This window comes from Mercenaria mercenaria, chromosome 16, assembly GCF_021730395.1.
Source record: "Mercenaria mercenaria strain notata chromosome 16, MADL_Memer_1, whole genome shotgun sequence".
NCBI lineage: Eukaryota > Metazoa > Mollusca > Bivalvia > Venerida > Veneridae > Mercenaria > Mercenaria mercenaria.
This window is the reverse complement of record NC_069376.1, coordinates 25623802-25644208: the sequence shown is the minus strand read 5'-3', so window position 1 is coordinate 25644208 and position 20407 is coordinate 25623802. Positions and strand designations below refer to the sequence as shown.

Sequence of the window (20407 nt, the reverse complement as noted above, 5' to 3'; positions counted from 1 at the left end):
ACTTGTAACAAGAGTAAATCATGAGTTCTGCTCGACCTTAGGCTAGTGGGCGTGGACGATAGATCGTCCATTACTAAGTAGACCTTTAAACGCTTATACGCATTTCATGGGGAAGGGGTGGAGGGAGCAAAAATAAAACGTTATGATCACTTTTATCATTGTTTCCTAAACCATTTAATTTAGATCTACTAAATGTTTGAAGATCAGTTTCGACCAATATTTATGATGCATTCATTTAATGCAGAATATCATTAGAAAAAAAAGTCATGCGAATTAAAACTAGAATCTATGATAGAATTGAATCTGGAAAGGAACTGATGTAGAACCTAGTCCGTCAGTATAGCGGGACAAATATTTCTTTTGTTTTTGTTTGTTTTGGGTTGAACGCCGTTTTTCAACAGTATTTCAGTTATGTAACGGCGGACAGTTACCCTAACCAGTGTTTCTGGATTCTGTACCAGTACAAACCTGTTCTCCGCAAGTAACTACCAACTTCCCCACATGAATCAGAGGTGGAGGACGAATGATTTCTGACACAATGTCTTTTATCAAATCGTCACGGAGAACATACGTCTTGCCCAGGGCTCGAACTCACGACCCCGAGATCCGTAGATCTGTGCTCTCCCTATTGAGCTAAGCGGGCGGGCTTATCAGGTCATGGCGTGATAACGGAAACAAATATCAGGCAAGTGTTATTTGGCAGTTTTCATATTTGTTGCCTGACAAAAATCAAAACTGAGATAATAAAATATTCATGCAGAACATATTTAACCTTTCAAGTCAGAAAACTTGAAGAAACCACATTCACTATTTCAAGAATAACAATATTTTTAAGAAAGCCGCCGAAGACATTTCGACACGCTACGTCAAATACGTCGTGAAAGCAGTATGACGTCGTTATGCATGGCGTGTTTATAACGTCATTTGAGCAATATGACGTCGTCGTGCATGACGTGTATAAAACGCCGTGAAAAAGTATGACGCCGTCGTGCACATGGCGTGTATATAACGTGATGTGAGCAGTATGACGTCTTCGTGCATGACGTGTATATAACGTCATGTGAGCAGTATTACGTCTTCGTGCACGACGTGTATATAACGTCATGAGAGCAGTATTACATCGTCGTGCATGACGTGTATATAACGTCATGAGAGCAGTATGACGTCGTCGTGCATGACGTGTATATAACGTCATGTGAGCAGTATGACGTCGTCGTGCATGACGTGTATATAACGCCATGAGAGCAGTCTGACGTGGTCGTCTATATCGTCATGTGAGCAGTATGACGTCGTTGTGCATGACGTGTATATAACGTCATGTGAGCAGTATGTCGTCGGCGTATATATCGTCATGTGAGCAGTATTACGTGGTCGTGCATGACGTGTATATTACGTCATGTGAGCAGTATGACATCGTCGTGCATGACGTTTATATAACGTCGTGAAAGCAGTATGACGTCGTCGTGCATGGCGTGTATATAACGTCATGTGAGCAGTATGACGTCTTCGTGCATGACTTGTATATAACGTCATGTGAGCAGTATTACGTGTTCGTGCATGACGTGTATACAACGTCATGAGAGCAGTATTACATCGTCGTGCATTGTGTATATAACGTGATGAGAGCAGTATGACGTCGTCCTGCATGGCGTGTATATAACGTCATGTGAGCAGTCTGACGTGGTCGTGCATGATGTGTATATAACGTCATGAGAGCAGTCTGATGTCGTCGTGCATGACGTGTATATAATGGCATGAGAGCAGTATGACGTGGTTGTGCATGGCGTATATATAACGTCATGTGAGCAGAATGACGTCGTCGTGCATGGCGTGTATATAACGTCATGTGAGCAGTCTGACGTCGTCGTGCATGATGTGTATATAACGTCATGAGAGCAGTCTGACGTCGTCGTGCATGACGTGTATATAATGTCATGAGAGCAGTATGACGTGGTTGTGCATGGCGTATATATAACGTAATGTGAGCAGTATGACGTCGTCGTGCATGACGTGTATATAACGTTATGTGAGCAGTATGACCTCGTCGTATATATCGTCATGTGAGCAGTATGACGTCGTCGTCTATGACGTGTATATAACGTCATGTGAGCAGTATGACGTCGGCGTATATATCGTCATGTGAGCAGTATGACGTCGTCGTGCATGACGTGTATATAACGTCATGTGAGCAGTATGACGCCTACGTGCATGACGTGTATATAACGCGGTGAAAGCATAATGACGTCGTCGTGCATGACGTGTATATAACGCGGTGAAAGCAGTATGACCTCGTCGTGCATGACGTGTATATAACGTCGTGAAAGCAGTGTGACGTCGTCATGCATGACGTGTATATAACGTCGTGAAAGCAGTATGACGTCGTCGTGCATGAAGTGTATATAACGTCGTGAAAGCAGTGTGACGTCGTCATGCATGACGTGTATATAAGGTCGTGAAAGAAGTGTGACGTCGTCGTGCATGACGTGTATATAACGCCGTGAAAGCAGTATGACGTTGTCGTGCATGGCATGCATATTATATGTCATTTATGTGACAAATTGAGAATTAACTTAACCGTTAATTTTGGTTTCATCACGGGTCTGTTAACTATATTCTCATGGTGAATGAATCGTTTTGAATTTCGGTTTCCTAGGCAACAAAAATAACATTTAATTGTATTTATGGTACAATTTGATTTGTCTTAGAAAACGAAAGTTTCTGCACGAAACAATGAACTGTAAAATTAATTTACCACAGTGTCATTCAGTGTTTTGTGGTCGCCAGCCTTTCTGTACTTTCGCTACTTTGATTATATAGACACTGTACAATATCGAGATATAACTGAGGAATAAACACGAGATTGCCCGGTTCTTTTTAAACTAACAATGACCAAATCCTACGTTAGGGAATAGTCTCGAAATGGCAAAACTGACTCCATCATAAATGCATGTTATGCATGTTATGCATATTTTGTCAGCATTACAAAATTTGTCATATAAAACGTATAACGTATAGACAAAGGCAACTTCCAGTGATTTCATCGCCTTTATAGATTTTCGAAAACTGGATTTCCCAGATAATATATAAATTATGTCAAACATAAGAGTAATTTATTTTCCTGCTTCTAAATTCTCTTCACAGCAATGGAATTCCACATTATTTAAAGCGGTATCGTCACCTCCATTCTGTACCTCTTCCACCTTTGTCTGTAATCCACAAATTGCAGAATTTGCTGGACAGTTTTCGCTCCAGCTTCCCATATTGCCGAACGATCCTTGTCCAGGTGGTGCAGTGAGTTCATAGGGGCGTATTGTCGCTGCAAAGTCTCTACAGGCAAACTTTACGTAATTTGCGGCAGTGTCGTCACCTTTCTGTTGAAAGAAACAGGGATAAAATTTTAATTTGAGCCGCACCATTTGAAAACCAACATAGTGCGTTTGCGACCAGCATGGATCCATACCAGCCAGCGCATCAACGCAGTCTGGTCAGAATCCATGCTCTTCGCTTTTCAAGCCTATTGCAATTAGAGAAACCGTTAGCAAACAGTATGGATACTGACCAGACTGCGCAGATGCGCAGGCTGGTCTGGATCCATACTGGTGGCAAATGCACTATGTTGGTTTTCTCATGGTGCGGCTTAATTTTGTCTTAATTTTAAATGGAAGATGCATACGTAGCGGTTTACCTAATATCGTCGTGTTTCTTACTTCCGTGTTGAAGGAGTACAGAAAACCACGACTAATTTTGAGCCGTACTAGAAAAAAACGGGATTGCAGTGGAAGAAAAACTTGAAATATGTTACGGCATATGTAGGTTTGGTTAGCAAAGTGATGAGAATTGCGCCTTTTTTTTTATTTACGGAATAAAATAAAAACGTCACGTTATTACGAAATAAATCTCTTAGTACATAAGAAATCTATACATACCCCTATTGACTGTTCAACTTGAAGAGCATATGCTGTGAGAAACGAAGGTGTTCTTCCATTTATGTCATGGCACGATACGCTGCGTAGCCAGTTCCCCCAATTTCCTTGCGTAGACGTGATTGCCCCACCAGATCGTACGTCATCCAGTCCCTTGCAGTGCAAAGCGATTGCGTTTAAAGCCGTGTCGTCCCCATTGCCTTGGACACCTTCAACCTTAAAATATATATTTTAGCATACAGGGACAAATCAGTTGAAACTCGTGGTGTCTGGTATTTTTTTCAAGACATGATTTATCTATACTAATTTACGCGGCAGAAAGATCTTATATTATCGAATTAATCATGCTGTCACAACGTGACTACATAACATTTAATTCTATGTATGAAATATTATATGTAAAGTCGCGAAAAGATGTGACAGATTGTCCGATCAATAATTTGAACACGAACCTTTTCCGTAGTAAAAAAAAAATGGATTGTATTTGAAAAGGAAATTGGAAATATGATATTCTATAGCAATTTTCATACGGCATACGTAAGTAGGGTTAGCAAAATAATGAAAAGTGCACAGTTATATATGTATTGTCAAATTAAAAATTCCTCGAATTCATCGAAACATCGATTCCGCAATAATGAAAAGGACTTTAATTTTTCATGTACTATTTCGCAAGTGTATCCCTTAAAGGTCAAGAACTATCGTGGTACTGGTTCGCAAAATTTTCTAAGCATTCGAAGGAGAAATTTTTAAATTTGCATATAGGAATATAGACGATTGATTTGCCGGTCATACCATAATTTTAATCACCACACATAGAAATTTACAACTTTTAGTCATTTCTAAGTTTTCTCATATTTGAGCATTTATTGGAAGAACTGTCACTGAATTTAAATTGCCTTGGCAAAAATAAGGTCTTCGATGTAGAAACCAAGACTTTTTATCTAAATCAGGCAGTATGTTTTACTGCAATGTGATAATACTGTTTCTGCGTCGGAACTGAATCACGGTTTACTGGTTACTATTTGCGTATGAAATACATTAACGTTTAAAGTGTGCTGATGTCGAGCGCCTCCGAGCGCACTTTAGTTATGCACCTTGTATTTCATACCAAAATAACCATTAAAACGGTTTCTCTAATTGCAATAGGCTTTGAAAGCGAACAGTATGGATCCTGACCAGACTGCGCGGATGTGCATGCTGGTCGCAAACGCACTATGTTGGTTTTCTCATGGCACGGCTCATATTAACACTCCAAGTACAGGGAGCCGTTTTACGCCCACCATACGCCGCTTCCAGACAGCTTTGAGTAAGTTGATATAATCTATATGAAAATCCTTTGGAAGCATAGAACACAACCCAAGCAAGCAAAAACATAAAATGATAAAAGCAATGATGCAGAATGAGAATGAGTTATTGGAGAAGTGATATCTCTTCTGACGTCAGAAACATTCATTCCGAACCGGATGGGTTTATATAACTGCAATTATCTTTTATCATTGACAGAGATATAAATCTTAAGATGTAATAAATATGTTTTGCTGTTTTCTTGTGTGTATGTTTGCTGCGTGCGTGCGTGTTTTAAAGGTTCTAATAAACTAGCACAAAACGCGTAGTTTAACTATTTTGACTGTTGAGAAAACATGATATACAAATGTACCTTCAATGAGTATCCAATCGCGTAAGTACCTTCCGCACAATACTGAGGCGGTCCCCAATGTCCCCATGGTGCACCATTTGTCACTTTCAAAATTTTCACAACGCGTCGTGGTGCATTCCCAGCTATTAGAAAGGAAGGTCCTGTTCTCAAACAAGACAGGAAAAGTAACAAAAAGAAAAACGTCTTTTGCATATTCCTATGTGTTCGTACTAAGCCCGTATCCTTATCAGGTTTTTATAAGATAAGGTGTCCTCAAATTATGTGAAACGTCATTTGCCTCGCATGGAATCACTTCGCCTTAAGGTAGTTCTGCACGTTTGATAAACCGGAAGTGATGGCGTAACGTCATTTATCCGGAAAACGTAGAATAAAGCCTGGATTCGGCGTACGGAAATGAGAATAATTTTATGATTTAATCGAAAACTGTGAGAAAATTTATTACACTAGCACTGTTGCTATATTTCTAAAGTCAAAATATGATATTAAAACATGACACGTTAAAAAAAATGTCCTAAAATCTGCTTAAAATGTCCGGTTCACTTTAATCTTGGTCAAATATCTCAAAAATAAGTGCACGGACCTATACATTTTATTTCACCATATTATAGGCCATATGTTTACTTACAACTGTGAGAAGTTTCATCAAAAATCTACATTGTAGAAAAAAATTCTATTCGCGCAAATGTTATGAAAGTTACGGTTTTCCCATAGACCCCCCATTATGGAATATTGTTTGAGGTCCAAATTTTTCAAATCAGTCTAGCAAAAAAATCAAGCACACGACCCTATCTATTTTATTTGCTGAATTTTCTTGGTATATTCTGAAGTTTTGAAAAATCAGTGCTTAATCAAATTCTTCATTGTAGAAAAAATTTCGATCCAAACGTGCAGAAGTACCTCAACACTCTTTTATAGCTTGTGCGGCACATCTCAAACTATCTAATTTTCGAAATTTAGAAATCACTTTCGTTAGATTACATGTGTAAATAAGTCAATCCACTGGGTATTACTAGTATATTATACTTTATTCACGTGTCTTGTGTTGTAATGTATGTATCACAAAAAGCGGAAAATTGATGTGACATGGAATGTATTTAGATGTATGCATATCTGACTCATAAAATGTCAACTTAAGTAACACTGATTTATGAGGTCAACTATTGTTTGTTTTCGATCGGTTTTAAAGTCACTCCGAGACAATTATAGAAAATGTGGCGACTGTTTTCATGGTGGAGAAAACCCCCAGGTGGCGCATCTGGGTGGAATCACTGGCCTTCAGCAAGCCGGCTACATACCGCCGTCCCCACCACCCTCCCCCCACCTTCCACATGAAATAATTCTACATCGCTAGCGAGGTTTCGAACCCACGGTGGAGAGGGGCAAGTTATTCAAAGCCAGTGACTTTAACCACTCTGCCAAGGACTCCCATTTATGATTCCAAAATCAGATTAAACAGACCGTTACAGTACCGTAAAATATCCTTCTCGATATTTCTTCTGTAATAGCACAAGCGGAAAGGACGGGAAAATTAGATTTGGCTAATCGCGAGATCTGAAACAAATTGAATTTAAATTGGTGCTTGAAGATGAAAAAAAAAAGTTATGAAAGTAAGTCGGATGACAGTTTCATAGCTATAGTGTCAATGATAAAACTAGGCTTATAGCAGATTTAAGTTATATGGAATACTGCGAAAGATGGAGGCTGTTGGGCTTACCTGCTCTGGAATACAGAAGGCTTAGGGGGGACATAATACAGGTGTTCAGGGTCCTCAATGGGTACGATAAAGTTAATAGCGAAAAGTTTTTCTCCTTGGTAGGTCATAACAGAACTAGGGGTAACAGGTATAAATTATGTAAGAGAAGAAATAACTCCGAACTGAGACCGAAAAGTATTTTCAGTCAAGAGAGTAATCGATACCTGGAACGAATTACCTGATAATGTAGTTTCAGCACCCTCAGTAAATGCATTTAAACCGCGTTTAAACAAACATTGGGTGGGCTTTCGATAAAATTTAAGATCAGTTGCTATCAGTGATGTTGTGCCACTATGATGACTTTGAGTTTATATGAGTAAAATGTGTGTGAATGATGCATCATGTATACGGAAGTTACTCCCCGGATCCTTGCAGTCGTCACACAGATCTGACTGCAGCTTAATTTGAAAGCATTTAAATTATATTTCAATTTTTTTTTGGCAAGATAAATAACAACAAAAGATAAATCTTCATAGAAAAAATCATCTATCTATTAGAATAAAAATAAATAGAAGAACTGTAATCACCTTAACAAAATCACAACTGATATGTTAAAATAAATTAATAAATAAACATACATTTCTTAAGAATATATGAGCCGTGTCATGAGAAAACCAACATAGTGGGTTTGCGACCAGCATGGATCTAGACCAGCCTGCACATCTGCGCAGTCTGGTCAGGATCCATGCTGTTCGCTTTCAAAACCTATAGCAATTAGAGAAACCATTAGCGAACAGCATGGATCCTGACCAGCTGGTCTGGACCCATGCTGGTCGCAAACCGATTATGTTGGTTTTCCCATGGCACGACTCAATTATTACATCATTTTTAAGGGGTACCCTTCCAGATTTTTGTACATGTATCTTTGTTTTTCTTAAAAGCTAAAGTAAATACTTTGATTGAAACGAAAACAAGTCAACAATCATGATGTCTCAAATGAAATGCACAGAATTTATCTATATCACTCTTGTTGTAAATTATAAAGAAAGTCTACCAACTGCATTATCCACAAAGTACACATTTGAAATCACATAAGGAAAAAAAGTTATTTTATAACATATTAATCAAATATCATGCCTCTTTAACTTCTTATAGTGTATCAATTGTGCAAGCCTATCAATCATTTAATCCATGTATATTCTAAAATCTGATATTTTCACAAGTCTAGAAGTTGACACTAGAGACTTGAATAGGCTTGTTCATTAGACTATTTGCTAAATACATTGTATATAGCCATATTGTGACAATAAGGCTACCGGTATTCATAGTAATAATACTTTCTAATTTTGTGAATAGTGAGTTTCTTTTTATTTCAGATAAAGGCCAAATTTTACCTGAAAGGTTAGTCCTTGTGAGGCAAAATTTTGAAAAAGTTTATTCTTGACAAATATCATGTAACCTTAGCAGGAACCTGTTCTTTAAGATACGTGACAGCTCTGAATTCTCAGAAAACTTTCCATTTCAGTTTAAATTCCTTAGCTTTTGCTTTCCATTTCCCATCAGTTTGAGAATCCACAAAGAGTTTTGAAAGTGCTAGAGTCAAGATTTGGTAGCTTTCTGTAACTGTGCATCAGGAGTGTAACAGACACAGGAATGTAACGGACAGTCAGTTCTGGTGATATCTACACAGGGGTGTGACACAGCGGACACGTCTGACGCTGAGCGATTTCAGACTCGTACGCACGATGTTTACACGCACTGCACATCCAAAACTGGTATTCCATTAATGGCTTTCCTGTCACAATGCATGTTGGGAACTTTGTATCGCAGCTTGGACATGCATTAGACCTGAAATAGGGAATAAAGAACTATTTAACATCATCTAAAGATTTATTTGACTTATAACCTCGCCCCATGTTTACAAAACACTTTTGGTCTCAACAAAGTCTGAGACTGAAATTATTTTAATAGTAAACTGAACTCCAGTAAAAAATTCCACATGAGACTGGCCATCAGCTTGAAAATAGTCATTAACTTAACATCATATTGTTACACATGCAATTTTGATATAAAATTAATAGACACAAAGTTTCAATATCTAACTCAGTTGAGACTGAAACTGAGAACAAGAGCTTTCACTAATGGTGACAAATGCCCCCCCCCACCCCCTTGACCTCCTTTGACCTGGTGACCCCAAAGTCAATAGGGGTCGTGTACTCAATAAGTACTATCAGCATGTGAAGAAGTTTGAAGGTCCTGGGTGCAGTGGTTCGCGAGTAAAGTGCCTTCATGCAAAAAGTTAACGTTGTGACGAACGAACGAACTGACGGACAGTTGAAAACTAATATGCCTCCCTTCGGCGGCATAAAAATGTGAATATAGGTTTCATACTACTTACTAAAATAGTTCACAAGGGCCCAAGGCTATGTTACAGAGTTCAAAGGCCAGTCCAACTGATGATCTAATCAACAGCTTCTGAGATTAGTTTGTATTTAATCTATGGTCATGTTAGTTTATTATTTGTTTTGGGTTAAACGCCATTTTTCAACAGTACTTCAGTCATATAACTGCGGGCAGTTAACCTAACCAGTGTTCCTAGATTCTGTACCAGTACAAACCTGTTCTCCACAAGTAACTGCTAAATTAACTTCCATACATGAATCAGAGGTGGAGGACGAATGATTTTAGACACAATGTCTTCTATCAAATTGTCACAGAGAACATACACCCCGCCCAGAGATCGAACTCATGACCTCGTGATCCATAGATCTGCGCTCTCCTTATTGATCTAAATGGGTGAGCTGGTTTGGTTAAAGTCTTTGACAGGTCTCCAAAGTTGTTTTTTTTCATAACTTTGGAACCAGAGTTAGAGCCAATACTGGTTTCTATTGGCAAAATTAAACTATGTAACCATCATTCCAGCAAGGTAGGGTTGTTATGGCTAAGCTTTAAACAAACTTTTATTTCTAGAATTTATACTTACTTAAGTCTTTTATGGGAGAAATAAGATGATCTTAAACTAAAAGCTAGATAGGCAAACAATCTGAACAATGACCATCCTTAACATTATAAAACTAGGAATTCAAGTGCAAAAATGCTTCTAAACAAAATGACTGCAAAACAAGTCAACAAAAGAACAGAAGAATAAACATTTTAGCTCATCAAAGATAACCTGTCAAACATTTTAACTGACAGAAGTAACCAGTCTGATATTTTAACTGACTGAAAAAAGTAACTAATAAAAGTAACCAGTGTAACATTTTAACTGATTAAAAACGAGTAAACAGTCGTAAAAGTAACCAGTCAACCATTTTAATTAATTAAAGCAGCCAGTCTAACATTTTAACTGATCAAAGTAACCAGTCAACCATTTTAATTAATTAAAGCAGCCAGTCTAACATTTTAACTGATCAAAGTAACCAGTCAACGTTTTAATTAATTAAAGCAACCAGTCTAACATTTTAACTGATCAAAGTAACCAGTTCAGACCTGTTTACTCCTCTAGCACCTAAATTCTCTTCCTTTTTCCTAAATTATAAGGAATATTTATTAATATACAGTCAAACCTGTATAGAAAGATCATGCTTAGAAAAAACCAAAATGTAAAATATAGGTGCAAGTTGTCCCTATTTGAAAATGAGAATGTAATATTAAAATAAAGAAAGAATACTAGGGTAAAATAAAAACAAGAGCTGTCAGTGGACAGCGCACTCGACTATTCTCAGTGCTTGATAGTATAATATAAGCTATGAGTCAAACTTTAACATTATAATAAGCATATTCTAAGTCGAAAAGGGGCCATAATTCAGTCAAAATGCTTGATAGAGTTGCCTCCTCCTTTTTACAGACTGGGGTCATGCTGGTAAACAAGTATGCAAAATATGAAAGCAATATCTCAATGGACTTGGAAAATATTTGGGGTGGTACGCAAACTTTAACATTTATTCTAAGTTGAAAAGGGGCCATAATTCAGTCAAAATGCTTAATAGAGTTGCTTCCTCCTCTTACAGACTGGGGTCATGATGGTAAACAAGTATGCAAAATATGAAAGCAATATCTTGATGGACTTTGAAAATATTTGGGGTGGTATGCAAACTTTAACATTTATTCTAAGTCAAAAAGGGGCCATAATTCAGTCAAAACGCTTGATAGAGTTGCCTCCTCCTTTTTACAGACTGGGGTCATGATGGTAAACAAGTATGCAAAATATGAAAGCAATATCTCAATGGACTTTGAAAATATTTGGGGTGGTACGCAAACTCTAACATTTGTGTGATGCTCACGCTCACGCCCACGCCGTGGCGAGTAGGATAGTTCCCCTATTCTTCAAATAGTCGAGGTAATAAACATCTACAACAATAATACAACTGTGTTACAGTACAAACAGCCCTGAAATTTCTGAAATCATATTGCAGCACTTAGGCCGAGCAGTGTTTCCCCATACCTTTCACCAATGTTTAAAATCTAGAAATGGGTGGTTTTCAAAATAATGAAGCAAAAGTGTGACATAGGGGTTGAAAATTCAAACTTATTTCTTAGGGTGGTCACCTATTTTTTATGATAGCAAATACTTCAAATTTGAAGGAAATAACTCTCAGAAAGTGTTGAGAAATGCCAATAAGAAAATATTTCAGCCTTTAATTCGAAAGTTCAGTGAATTTCCCGAAAGATGGGTGATAAATGTTGCAGTGTTTTATGACAAGGAAATATGTATAACAGTAATTTTTTCAACATAAATGATAAGTAATGGGTGTATGTGTATGGTTTGAAACTTATTTAATCATATGTTTGTGGACATTGGTTTTTAAAATCACCCTTTCTGCACAAATCTGACATGAAAATAAAACTTTACCTAGAAAAGTTGTTGCTGAATGCAAAATAACTAACATATAATTATAAAACCTATTTTTAACTCCCACTTTGCATGTTTATAAACCACATGCCAAATTTCAAGAATGTCCAGTAATTCTAATTTCTAGAATTGTCAGCTCAAAATTGAGTTATTTTACAGATGCACAGGGGACACATACTGAAGATCAGTGTAATATTCATCCATTATTAGTTTTCTATTCATAAAAAGACTAATGGTAATCAACTTTAGACAAGTACTATTAAAAAATTAGTTTATTCCACAAAATAACTACAAAATTGAAAATTTTCACTACAAAAACATGAAAATTCAACAGAATGTAATGCTTTAAATGAAAAAATAAGTGACTTTATACATAACTAACACATTGAAATCATTTAGTTTACATGCAGTGCTTATTCATAGTAGAAAAATGACAAAATGCCATGCATGATAAAATGGAATAGTAAAATTGATACATACTTTATAATGTTACTAAAAAGGGTGCACAGGGGACAAATTGTATCAAAATATTTATTCATAGAATATGTTCATGGTAAGTAAAATTCTTTCAACTACACATTATTCACTAGTGAACATTTACATATTTAGGTAAACTTAAGAGCTTAAGAAGCAATAAAATTGATGTTTCCACTTTTAAACTTGAAAATTGGCAACTTCAGAAAAAAATGCAAACAATGAATTTTAAATTGTCCAGGGCTTCTTATATAATGCTAAATTATCAAGTAATGCCTAAATTTTGCATTCACACTGCTAAGAATATAGAACTGCCTCCACAAATTACAGTAATGCTATGATAATTGATATAATGTCAAAAAAGGGTGCACAGGGGACATCACTTTTGGCTCTGTGAATGTTTAACAGTCAGTAATATGTGAAGTTGAATGCTGCTTTTGTATCTGTTGTAACTCCCTTTCAAGGAAAATAAAGTAAAATCCCATTTTATTTAAAGAATAAAAGAAATCTGACACTTAACAACTGAAAAGGTGCACAGGGGACATTTTTAGGTGTATAGACATCCATCAGGTTTCTGAGAAAGTTGATTTATTAAAGAAAAAAATCATACTGTGTCTTCACAGTTGAAAGGATAAAGATTTTAGAAAAACATTAAGACTTTAGAAAAGTAATAGGGTTATGAAATTGTAGTGTTCAACATTTAAATCTAGTATTTTTTTCACTATTTTTTGTGAAGGGGGTTCCATCACAAGATGTGAAATATTGGTAACAATAAGATGTAGGTAATGAAAAGAAGTATTTTATTTAAATGTGCAGAGTTTAAGTTACACGAAAAAGCCAAAGCTGTAACAAAAAAGCATGGTTTTAAAAAGTAAGCCACAGTTGAAAACTATACTTCATGTAAAATGTCACACTTTTTTGGGTGCACAGGGGACAAAATTAGCTATATAATTTAATATAACTTCAAAACTGTTTGAGTCATTAAGCTGAAATTGCACGCATTTATTGACTACATTGATTTGGATATAATTTGCCCCAAAATACATTCTAAAACTAAACTGAATTAAAGTAAGGTGAGAGAAAAGAAAAAGCTTCATTATTTTGAAAACCACCCAAATATTAAATAGTTACTACATACCAGTCAGGGATGGTGCTTGAACAACTTGTACACTCTATAGTTGTGTTTCTGTTATCCTTTGGACTGTGTCTGAAATAATCATAACAAAGGTCCAGTGTAACTTTAAATGCATAATAAACCCAATTTTCAATTATCCCTCTGCAATGAATATTAACTTATGACGTTTGTCAAAAAACTCCTTTTCAATCAGTATTTTGCTCATGTATAAATAACTCTGACATACTTTTGAATATAAGTTATTGAAATAACACTCATCATTATTACACATTGCTGCCAAATTATCTAATCTAACTGGCATCAAATTTCATTGCAAAAATGCCTATTTAAACACCACCATGTAACTTACTTGGTAAATATTTCCAAGGCCAGCTCCTCATACTGTTGTCTATGTTCTGGACTGAGGGTATCTAACGTCTCCAACTTTATAAAAGCATTAGAACATATCCTAAATGCCCTATTTGCACTTGCAGTCAGAGCTGGAATTTAAAAAAAAAGAATTAACAGAATACTCACTTTAAATAGCAACAGACTAAATAAAACTTAAGCCCCTTGTGAACCGCACTATTCACTTTACAAATAAAATACATCTATCTGAATATGTTCAAATTAAAAAGGTTCAATCCTGGCATCATTTATTTACATGGAGTGAAAGTCTGCTTGGATGTAAATGTACTGCCTATTTCATCTTTGTTCTCACCATATGACCTTAAACATGAAATTTTACCTTTGGTCTCAATGTACAAAATGACCAAATTAAAGTTATTTTGTGCACAATTTATTATGGTTTACATTTGTGCTACCTGAAAATCCTTCCAGTGGGGGAAACACAATATGAAACTGACAAGAAATAATCCCCAAACTGACCTCTGATATCACCGTTCAACTTTTGTTTTGCACTGAGATGTTTGAAAGTTAAGTTCTGCATGTAGTTTCATTATGGTGAACAATGGGGAATGAATTTATTTTGCTAAGATATTTGAAAATACTTCAAAAGACACGTAGTGGTCAAGTAATATGAAATTATGGGGTGACACTACTGAAAACCTACCTAGTAACGAGAAGATATCAGCCGGGTCCAGAACATCCTCATATTCTCTAAGACCTATAGCAGTCTTCATAGCCAAGTCAACATACCCTGTGGAAGACATTATTTCTCATACAATATCAAACTTTGTCAAAAAAATACACTTTCTACAGATGAACCTGTCTTAAGAGTTTACCTGTATTAAGCAGCAAGTTGTCTTAAGCATCCCAACTTTTCATTCTAATTTCAATTTGTCTTATGCATCAACAACCTGCTGTATGCAACCGAAAGGTTCCACGCCCTTGGCTGGCTGCGTAATATAGATTTGAATGTATTGCCTTTGAAAAATGACTTGAGTAGGTAAAACTGAAGCTACATGTATTTTTTAGTTCTACAGTAACAGTATTTGATTGATATATTTCAATAAACTACGAGAAAGTAAAATACACATGTCCTCACATAGAGAATTCAACGCCCAACAACATTTGCAGGGGCAAGTGATTCAAAGTCAGTGACCTTAACCACTCTGCCACAAAGGCCCAACAGAAATTGTCTAATGTCATTATGAATCACTTTTTTACCAATATTTTGCACTTCTATGATTCCCAAACATGAATTTCTGCTGGTATCTCCAATAACCTCAAACTTAACATTTCTCAAGTCAAATTTACTACTCTGTTACCTTCCTGAAGCTGCCTCTGTGCTAGTAGGTAGAAATGATACGCCTCTGCTCCCCGCCACGCATTCTCTATCAGCTTGGTGTCTGACACCGCTGCTGTATCCTCCTCTAGAAACCCTGCCAGAGCCGATGTTGCCTGTAACATTATTTGCAAAATCTAAAGTCTTATGTAACAAAACATATTTGAGCCGCAAGATGAGAAAACCAACATAATGGCTTTGCTACCAGCATGGATCCAGACCAGCCTGCGCATCCATGCAGTCTGGTCAAGATCCATGCTAGTCGCTTTCAAAGCCCATTGCAATCAGAGAAACCGGACATGCAGGCTGGTCTGGATCCATGCTGGTCGCAGAGCCATTATGTTGGGTTTCTCATGACGTGGCTCATTTTAAAACTTTTGCAGTATATTTATTTGTTTGTTTTGGGTTTAGTGTAAATTTTCAACAGCATTTCATTCAAGTAATGGGAGGCAGGTAAGCTAAACAGTATTCTTGGATTCTGTTACAGTTCTAGCCTATTACCATCAAGTAATTGCCAATTTCTCCACATGAATCAGAGGTGGAGAACATCTGTAGATCTGCGCTCTCACAACTGAGCTAAGGTAGTGAACTGTTATGATATTTTTTAAAGACGTACAGGGTTGTGCTTACCCATTTGACACTACAATAAAGAATTATGAACATATATCACAGCTGTTGTTTAAATGATCATTTAATCACTACAATAAAGAATTATGAACATACATGTATATCACAGCTGTTGTTTAAATGATCATTTCTCGTCTAATTGTAATATGCATTTGAATGGGACTACAAATACAGCTTTATTGAACGTCTAATCAAGAGTTATCTCACTTTACTGAACAGGGCTATGGAGTAACTTCCCTTTATCAAACTGATGATATGTGCAGAAATTTTATTTAAAAGTTTGAAGCAAACTGATAAAGGAACTACATCACAGTAACAGAACGCAGTCTGTCTTGACTGGTTATCACCACATAAAACACAAATAAACAAAAATAAACAAAATTTAACATCTTATAGTATAATATTAGACAACACAAAGACACTGCTATTGTATGTCAAATTATGCTAAAACCAAACATTTAAAAACAACAGTTCTACAGTGAATATGAAAGGAAATGAAATAAGAAATATCAACATAAACAACAAACAACATGAAAATAGATGCGTGGAAAAAAAGTACCTCTGGTCCATACTGATTGGATCAAACATATAAATATGAATGTGTTTATAAAGAACTGTTAGTAGAATGTTACCACAAATTTACCAAGAATAAACCTGTAACAATACCTAAGGTATACAGACACTAAATAAGACAATGGCGTAAAAAATGGTAGTCGCATAATTGCAGACTGAAACAGTTCTCTCAGCTGTTTTTGCTCTGTTGAGCTATTTGAGCTACTTTCCTTATCATCATTTTTTGCTGAAATCACATGACAGATCTATACTCGACATCTAGGTAGCCTTTTTTATAATGAATCATCATCACACCTGTAGCAAATTAAACTGAAAGCATTTTGGGGCGGTACAGTGGTGTAGAGGTAGAGCATGAGAATCCTGATCCGGAGGTTGTTGAAATACTAGTGGGAGCAAAAACTGACCTCAGTCTTTATAATACCAAAGCACAAGTACTGATCATAATGTAGTCACATTACATAGCTAACATAAACCATTAAATCATATTCTGCCATGAGATCTCACAAAATTCTTGCTAAATTATTTTCCAGTACATGAGTCACCATCTTCTCTCCTAAAGTTATTTAACATTACAAATTATAAATAAAAATGTTACCATGGCACCCCGCTTGTCCTTGACCTTTGCTCTAGAGGTCATCTTCATAGTTTCATGATACTGCTCCACCAACAGGCCACCAAGTACAAACAATTTCTTGATATGTAATGGTTTCTGTTTTTTCTCCCTCTGTTCATTGGCAATCTACAAGGCAAAAAAGGTGAATACTAAATATGGAGATGTATTTTTACGTTTAATAAACAAGTTGCAATTTATTGAAGGTATACGACAGTTTTAAGGATGGAAGATCACCGGCAAATGGTTCCATTCCATACATCCAACCCAAATATGAACCATTTCTCTATAGTATTTATGTGTGTAAAAAAACAGAATAATAGTATGATTAAATTTGAAATAGTGCACATCTAACACATATAAAGCTAAGCGAAGTATAAATGTGCCGCACCATGAGAAACCCAACATGGTGCATTTGCGACTAGCATGGATCCTGCGCAGTCTGATCAGGATCCATGCTGTTTGCTTTCAAAGCCTATTACAATTAGAGAAACCGTAAGTGAACAGCATGGATCTTGACCAGACTGCGCAAATGCACAGGCTGGTCTGGATCCATGCTGGTCGCAAAAGCACTATGTTAGTTTTCTCATGGTGTGGCTCAAATGTGTCATACCACCAAAACAACTGGTAGGTTTTTTACTAAACTACATTTTTGCATACCAGAGGTCTACCGTGGTTCCCCGGATGAACCTCTGGCACATTTTGCCGATATTTGTGTTTTGATTACATTACAGGTAAAACGTTTCAGCCAATCAGCGTAGTTTCGCGACAAAATGTAGCGAACCAATCAAAATCGTCTGTGAAAAGCGTGACCGCGTCCTTTCATATCGATGCCGACTTACGAGGAATATTATCATCTCTTCAGGTAAATTTCTTAACATCGAATAACAGAAATAAATCTTTATCAACCGCAATCATGGAATATCGCCTTATCCATCGTTAGCAACTACCTTGCTTACATATTGTTTGAAATTTCAATTCGGCGTGCCAAATAGCGGCGAACATTGATTGGCTGAAACTTCTCCCGGTAGTAATTATGAGTACGCATGCTCACCAAATAAACAACAGAAATAAATCAGAGGTTCATCTCGGGATTTTGACGAACATCTGATGGATGAGAATGACTAAACTACTGTAAAACACGACATTTAATTGCAAATGTAGTTCTACAAAACAAAGTTTATACATCTAGTAAACTTATATTCATTGAATGAGATATCTTTTGTATTTGAAGTAAGCACCTAAAATTTATTTTTTTAATTAAGTGAAAGATGTGCATTAGATATATTTTAGTAGATTTAATTTAACTGTAATTTGCACCTGTAAACAAAATCTCTCTAAAAACTACTATCAACTATCTATGGACAGTAGGTAAATTTTGTTTTCTATGAAAATAAGGTTCATTTTTCATACCTTAAACAGTAGCTTAGCTGCCTCAAGATGGTGCCCGGCCTTCCTGTACAGCTCTATAGCATTCACAATCTTGTTTTTCTCGAGAAGATGTTGAGCGTACTTAGCTAGAAGTGAGTCGATCTCCCGTACATTATGTGCCTTTGCAAGGTCAATAGCCATGTTCCACTGGTTCAAGTTCACGCAGCAGTCTATAGCAGCTTTGACGTGGTTGCACTGAAAAAAAAAAAAATGAAAAGTTCACTTATTTCTTTACATACAATGCTAGAATTACAACTGACTCGAATTCTAATTTTAATTCCTCATAACTCTGTCTAAATATTTCCTTGCTGCAACATGTAAGTTCTGATTTTAAATAATTATTCAGAACCATCGTAAGCAATTTTCAAAATAGAATAGGGCGAAAATATATAAATAGCTTTAAAACAGTATTATACAAACCTTTATGAAAGCATCAACAGCCTGGGTACACATTCCCACAGTCATAAACATTGAAGCTATGTCCTGTAAAAGAAGAATTTAAACAGATCAAGGAACAAGTAACAGTCTGGCATTATGATCAAAGCTATTCCAATCAAATATTTCAAACAAGGGGCAATACTCTTTAAATTCTTATCCAGAGCAAAAGTTTTATATAAGTGCGTACTGAGATTTATTTGTTTTTGTTGGGTTTAACGTCACACAGACACAATCATAGGTCATATGGCGACTTTGCAGCTTAAAATTTTGATGGGGGAGGCAGATCCCAGGAACATCTCCGTGAATTATTTCATCACAAGCAGACACCTAGGTAGTACCACCGACCTTTCGTAAGCCAGCTGGATGGCTTCCTCCCCCATACCCCACAAAAATAACAGCAGTCATTTAAGCAAACACCAGTACATTTATGCTCGCGAAATTCAATGTTTTGACAGTATCCCTGCGGAATACTTACATTAAGGTGTAATATTTACCATTTCAAGTGTATTCTGTTCTTATAAGGCAAATGTGCTCAAGCACTTATAAAGGAAATTATGTGGACATATATTTTCTATGTTTTGATCACTCGAAAACAGAACAACTAACATTTTGCTCATCCCCATTCAATTTTAAGTGACTGGTGCTGTACAGTATAGTAAACATGTTGTGTTGCGAAAAATGCTTTGACAAAACTTATATTTTAATTTAGTTCCTAGTATTTAAAATGCTAACATACAGGGAGAAGTTTATGATTCTCTGGGAGGCTGGAAACCATCTTCTCCAGTCCTGCATAGTCTTCAAGAATGTAGTAGCATTCAGCGAGGCGTTCTTGATTCCGACCTTGAACATAGTATGTCACTGCCTGCTGCCTGCAAACATCAAAGAATAACTGGGATAAATAAGAAAGCTCTTTGAGAATGTTACATTTGTTAAGAATTTCACTGATATTTAATGAGGGTAATATCAATATAATTGAGCTGTGCCATGAGAAAATCAACATAGTGGGTTTGTGACCAGGATGGATCCAGACCAGCCTGCGCATCTGTGCAGTCTGGTTAGGATCCATGCTGTTCACTTTTAAAGCCTACTGCAATTAGAGAAACTGTTAGCTAACAGCATGGATCCTGACCAGACTGCGCAGATGTGCAGGCTGGTCTGGATCCATGCTGGTCGCAAACCCACTGTGTTGGTTTTCTCATGGCGCGGCTCATATTTACTACATCAAGCGGGAAGAAAGTTTTTAATACTTGATTTTAAATGATCAAACT

The 20407-nt window shown here is 36.5% G+C and overlaps 2 protein-coding genes across 6 annotated transcripts in view; both read right to left on the bottom strand.

Moving 5' to 3' along the window:
* Positions 1 to 3088: 3088 nt before the first annotated feature.
* LOC123544335 (vitelline membrane outer layer protein 1-like) lies at positions 3089 to 5818 on the bottom strand. The gene is made up of 3 exons (XM_045330414.2): positions 5581 to 5818; positions 3927 to 4139; positions 3089 to 3371 (listed from the first exon to the last, which is right to left on the bottom strand). Exons 1-3 carry the CDS (start codon positions 5770 to 5772, stop codon positions 3111 to 3113), a joined length of 666 nt encoding a protein of 221 aa, XP_045186349.2. The 5' UTR covers positions 5773 to 5818; the 3' UTR covers positions 3089 to 3110.
* Positions 5819 to 7795: 1977 nt separating this feature from the next.
* Positions 7796 to 20407, bottom strand: part of LOC123544334 (WD repeat-containing protein 35-like) — a 50251-nt gene continuing 37639 nt past the window's right edge. Inside the window, exons 23-32 of one of the 5 annotated variants that reach the window (XM_053526431.1) lie at positions 19876 to 20008; positions 19122 to 19184; positions 18684 to 18896; positions 17256 to 17399; positions 15444 to 15576; positions 14786 to 14872; positions 14084 to 14213; positions 13738 to 13806; positions 10763 to 10801; positions 7796 to 9121 (exon numbers count right to left, since the gene is read on the bottom strand). In XM_053526431.1, coding sequence (XP_053382406.1) covers positions 8956 to 9121; positions 10763 to 10801; positions 13738 to 13806; positions 14084 to 14213; positions 14786 to 14872; positions 15444 to 15576; positions 17256 to 17399; positions 18684 to 18896; positions 19122 to 19184; positions 19876 to 20008 — 1177 coding nt within the window. In that variant the 3' untranslated portion in view covers positions 7796 to 8955. Of the gene's footprint in view, positions 9122 to 10762; positions 10802 to 13737; positions 13807 to 14083; positions 14214 to 14785; positions 14873 to 15443; positions 15577 to 16511; positions 16659 to 17255; positions 17400 to 18683; positions 18897 to 19121; positions 19185 to 19875; positions 20009 to 20407 lie in introns of those variants that run through there. The other 4 variants (XM_053526432.1, XM_053526433.1, XM_053526434.1 and 1 more) reach the window with 4 other exon arrangements.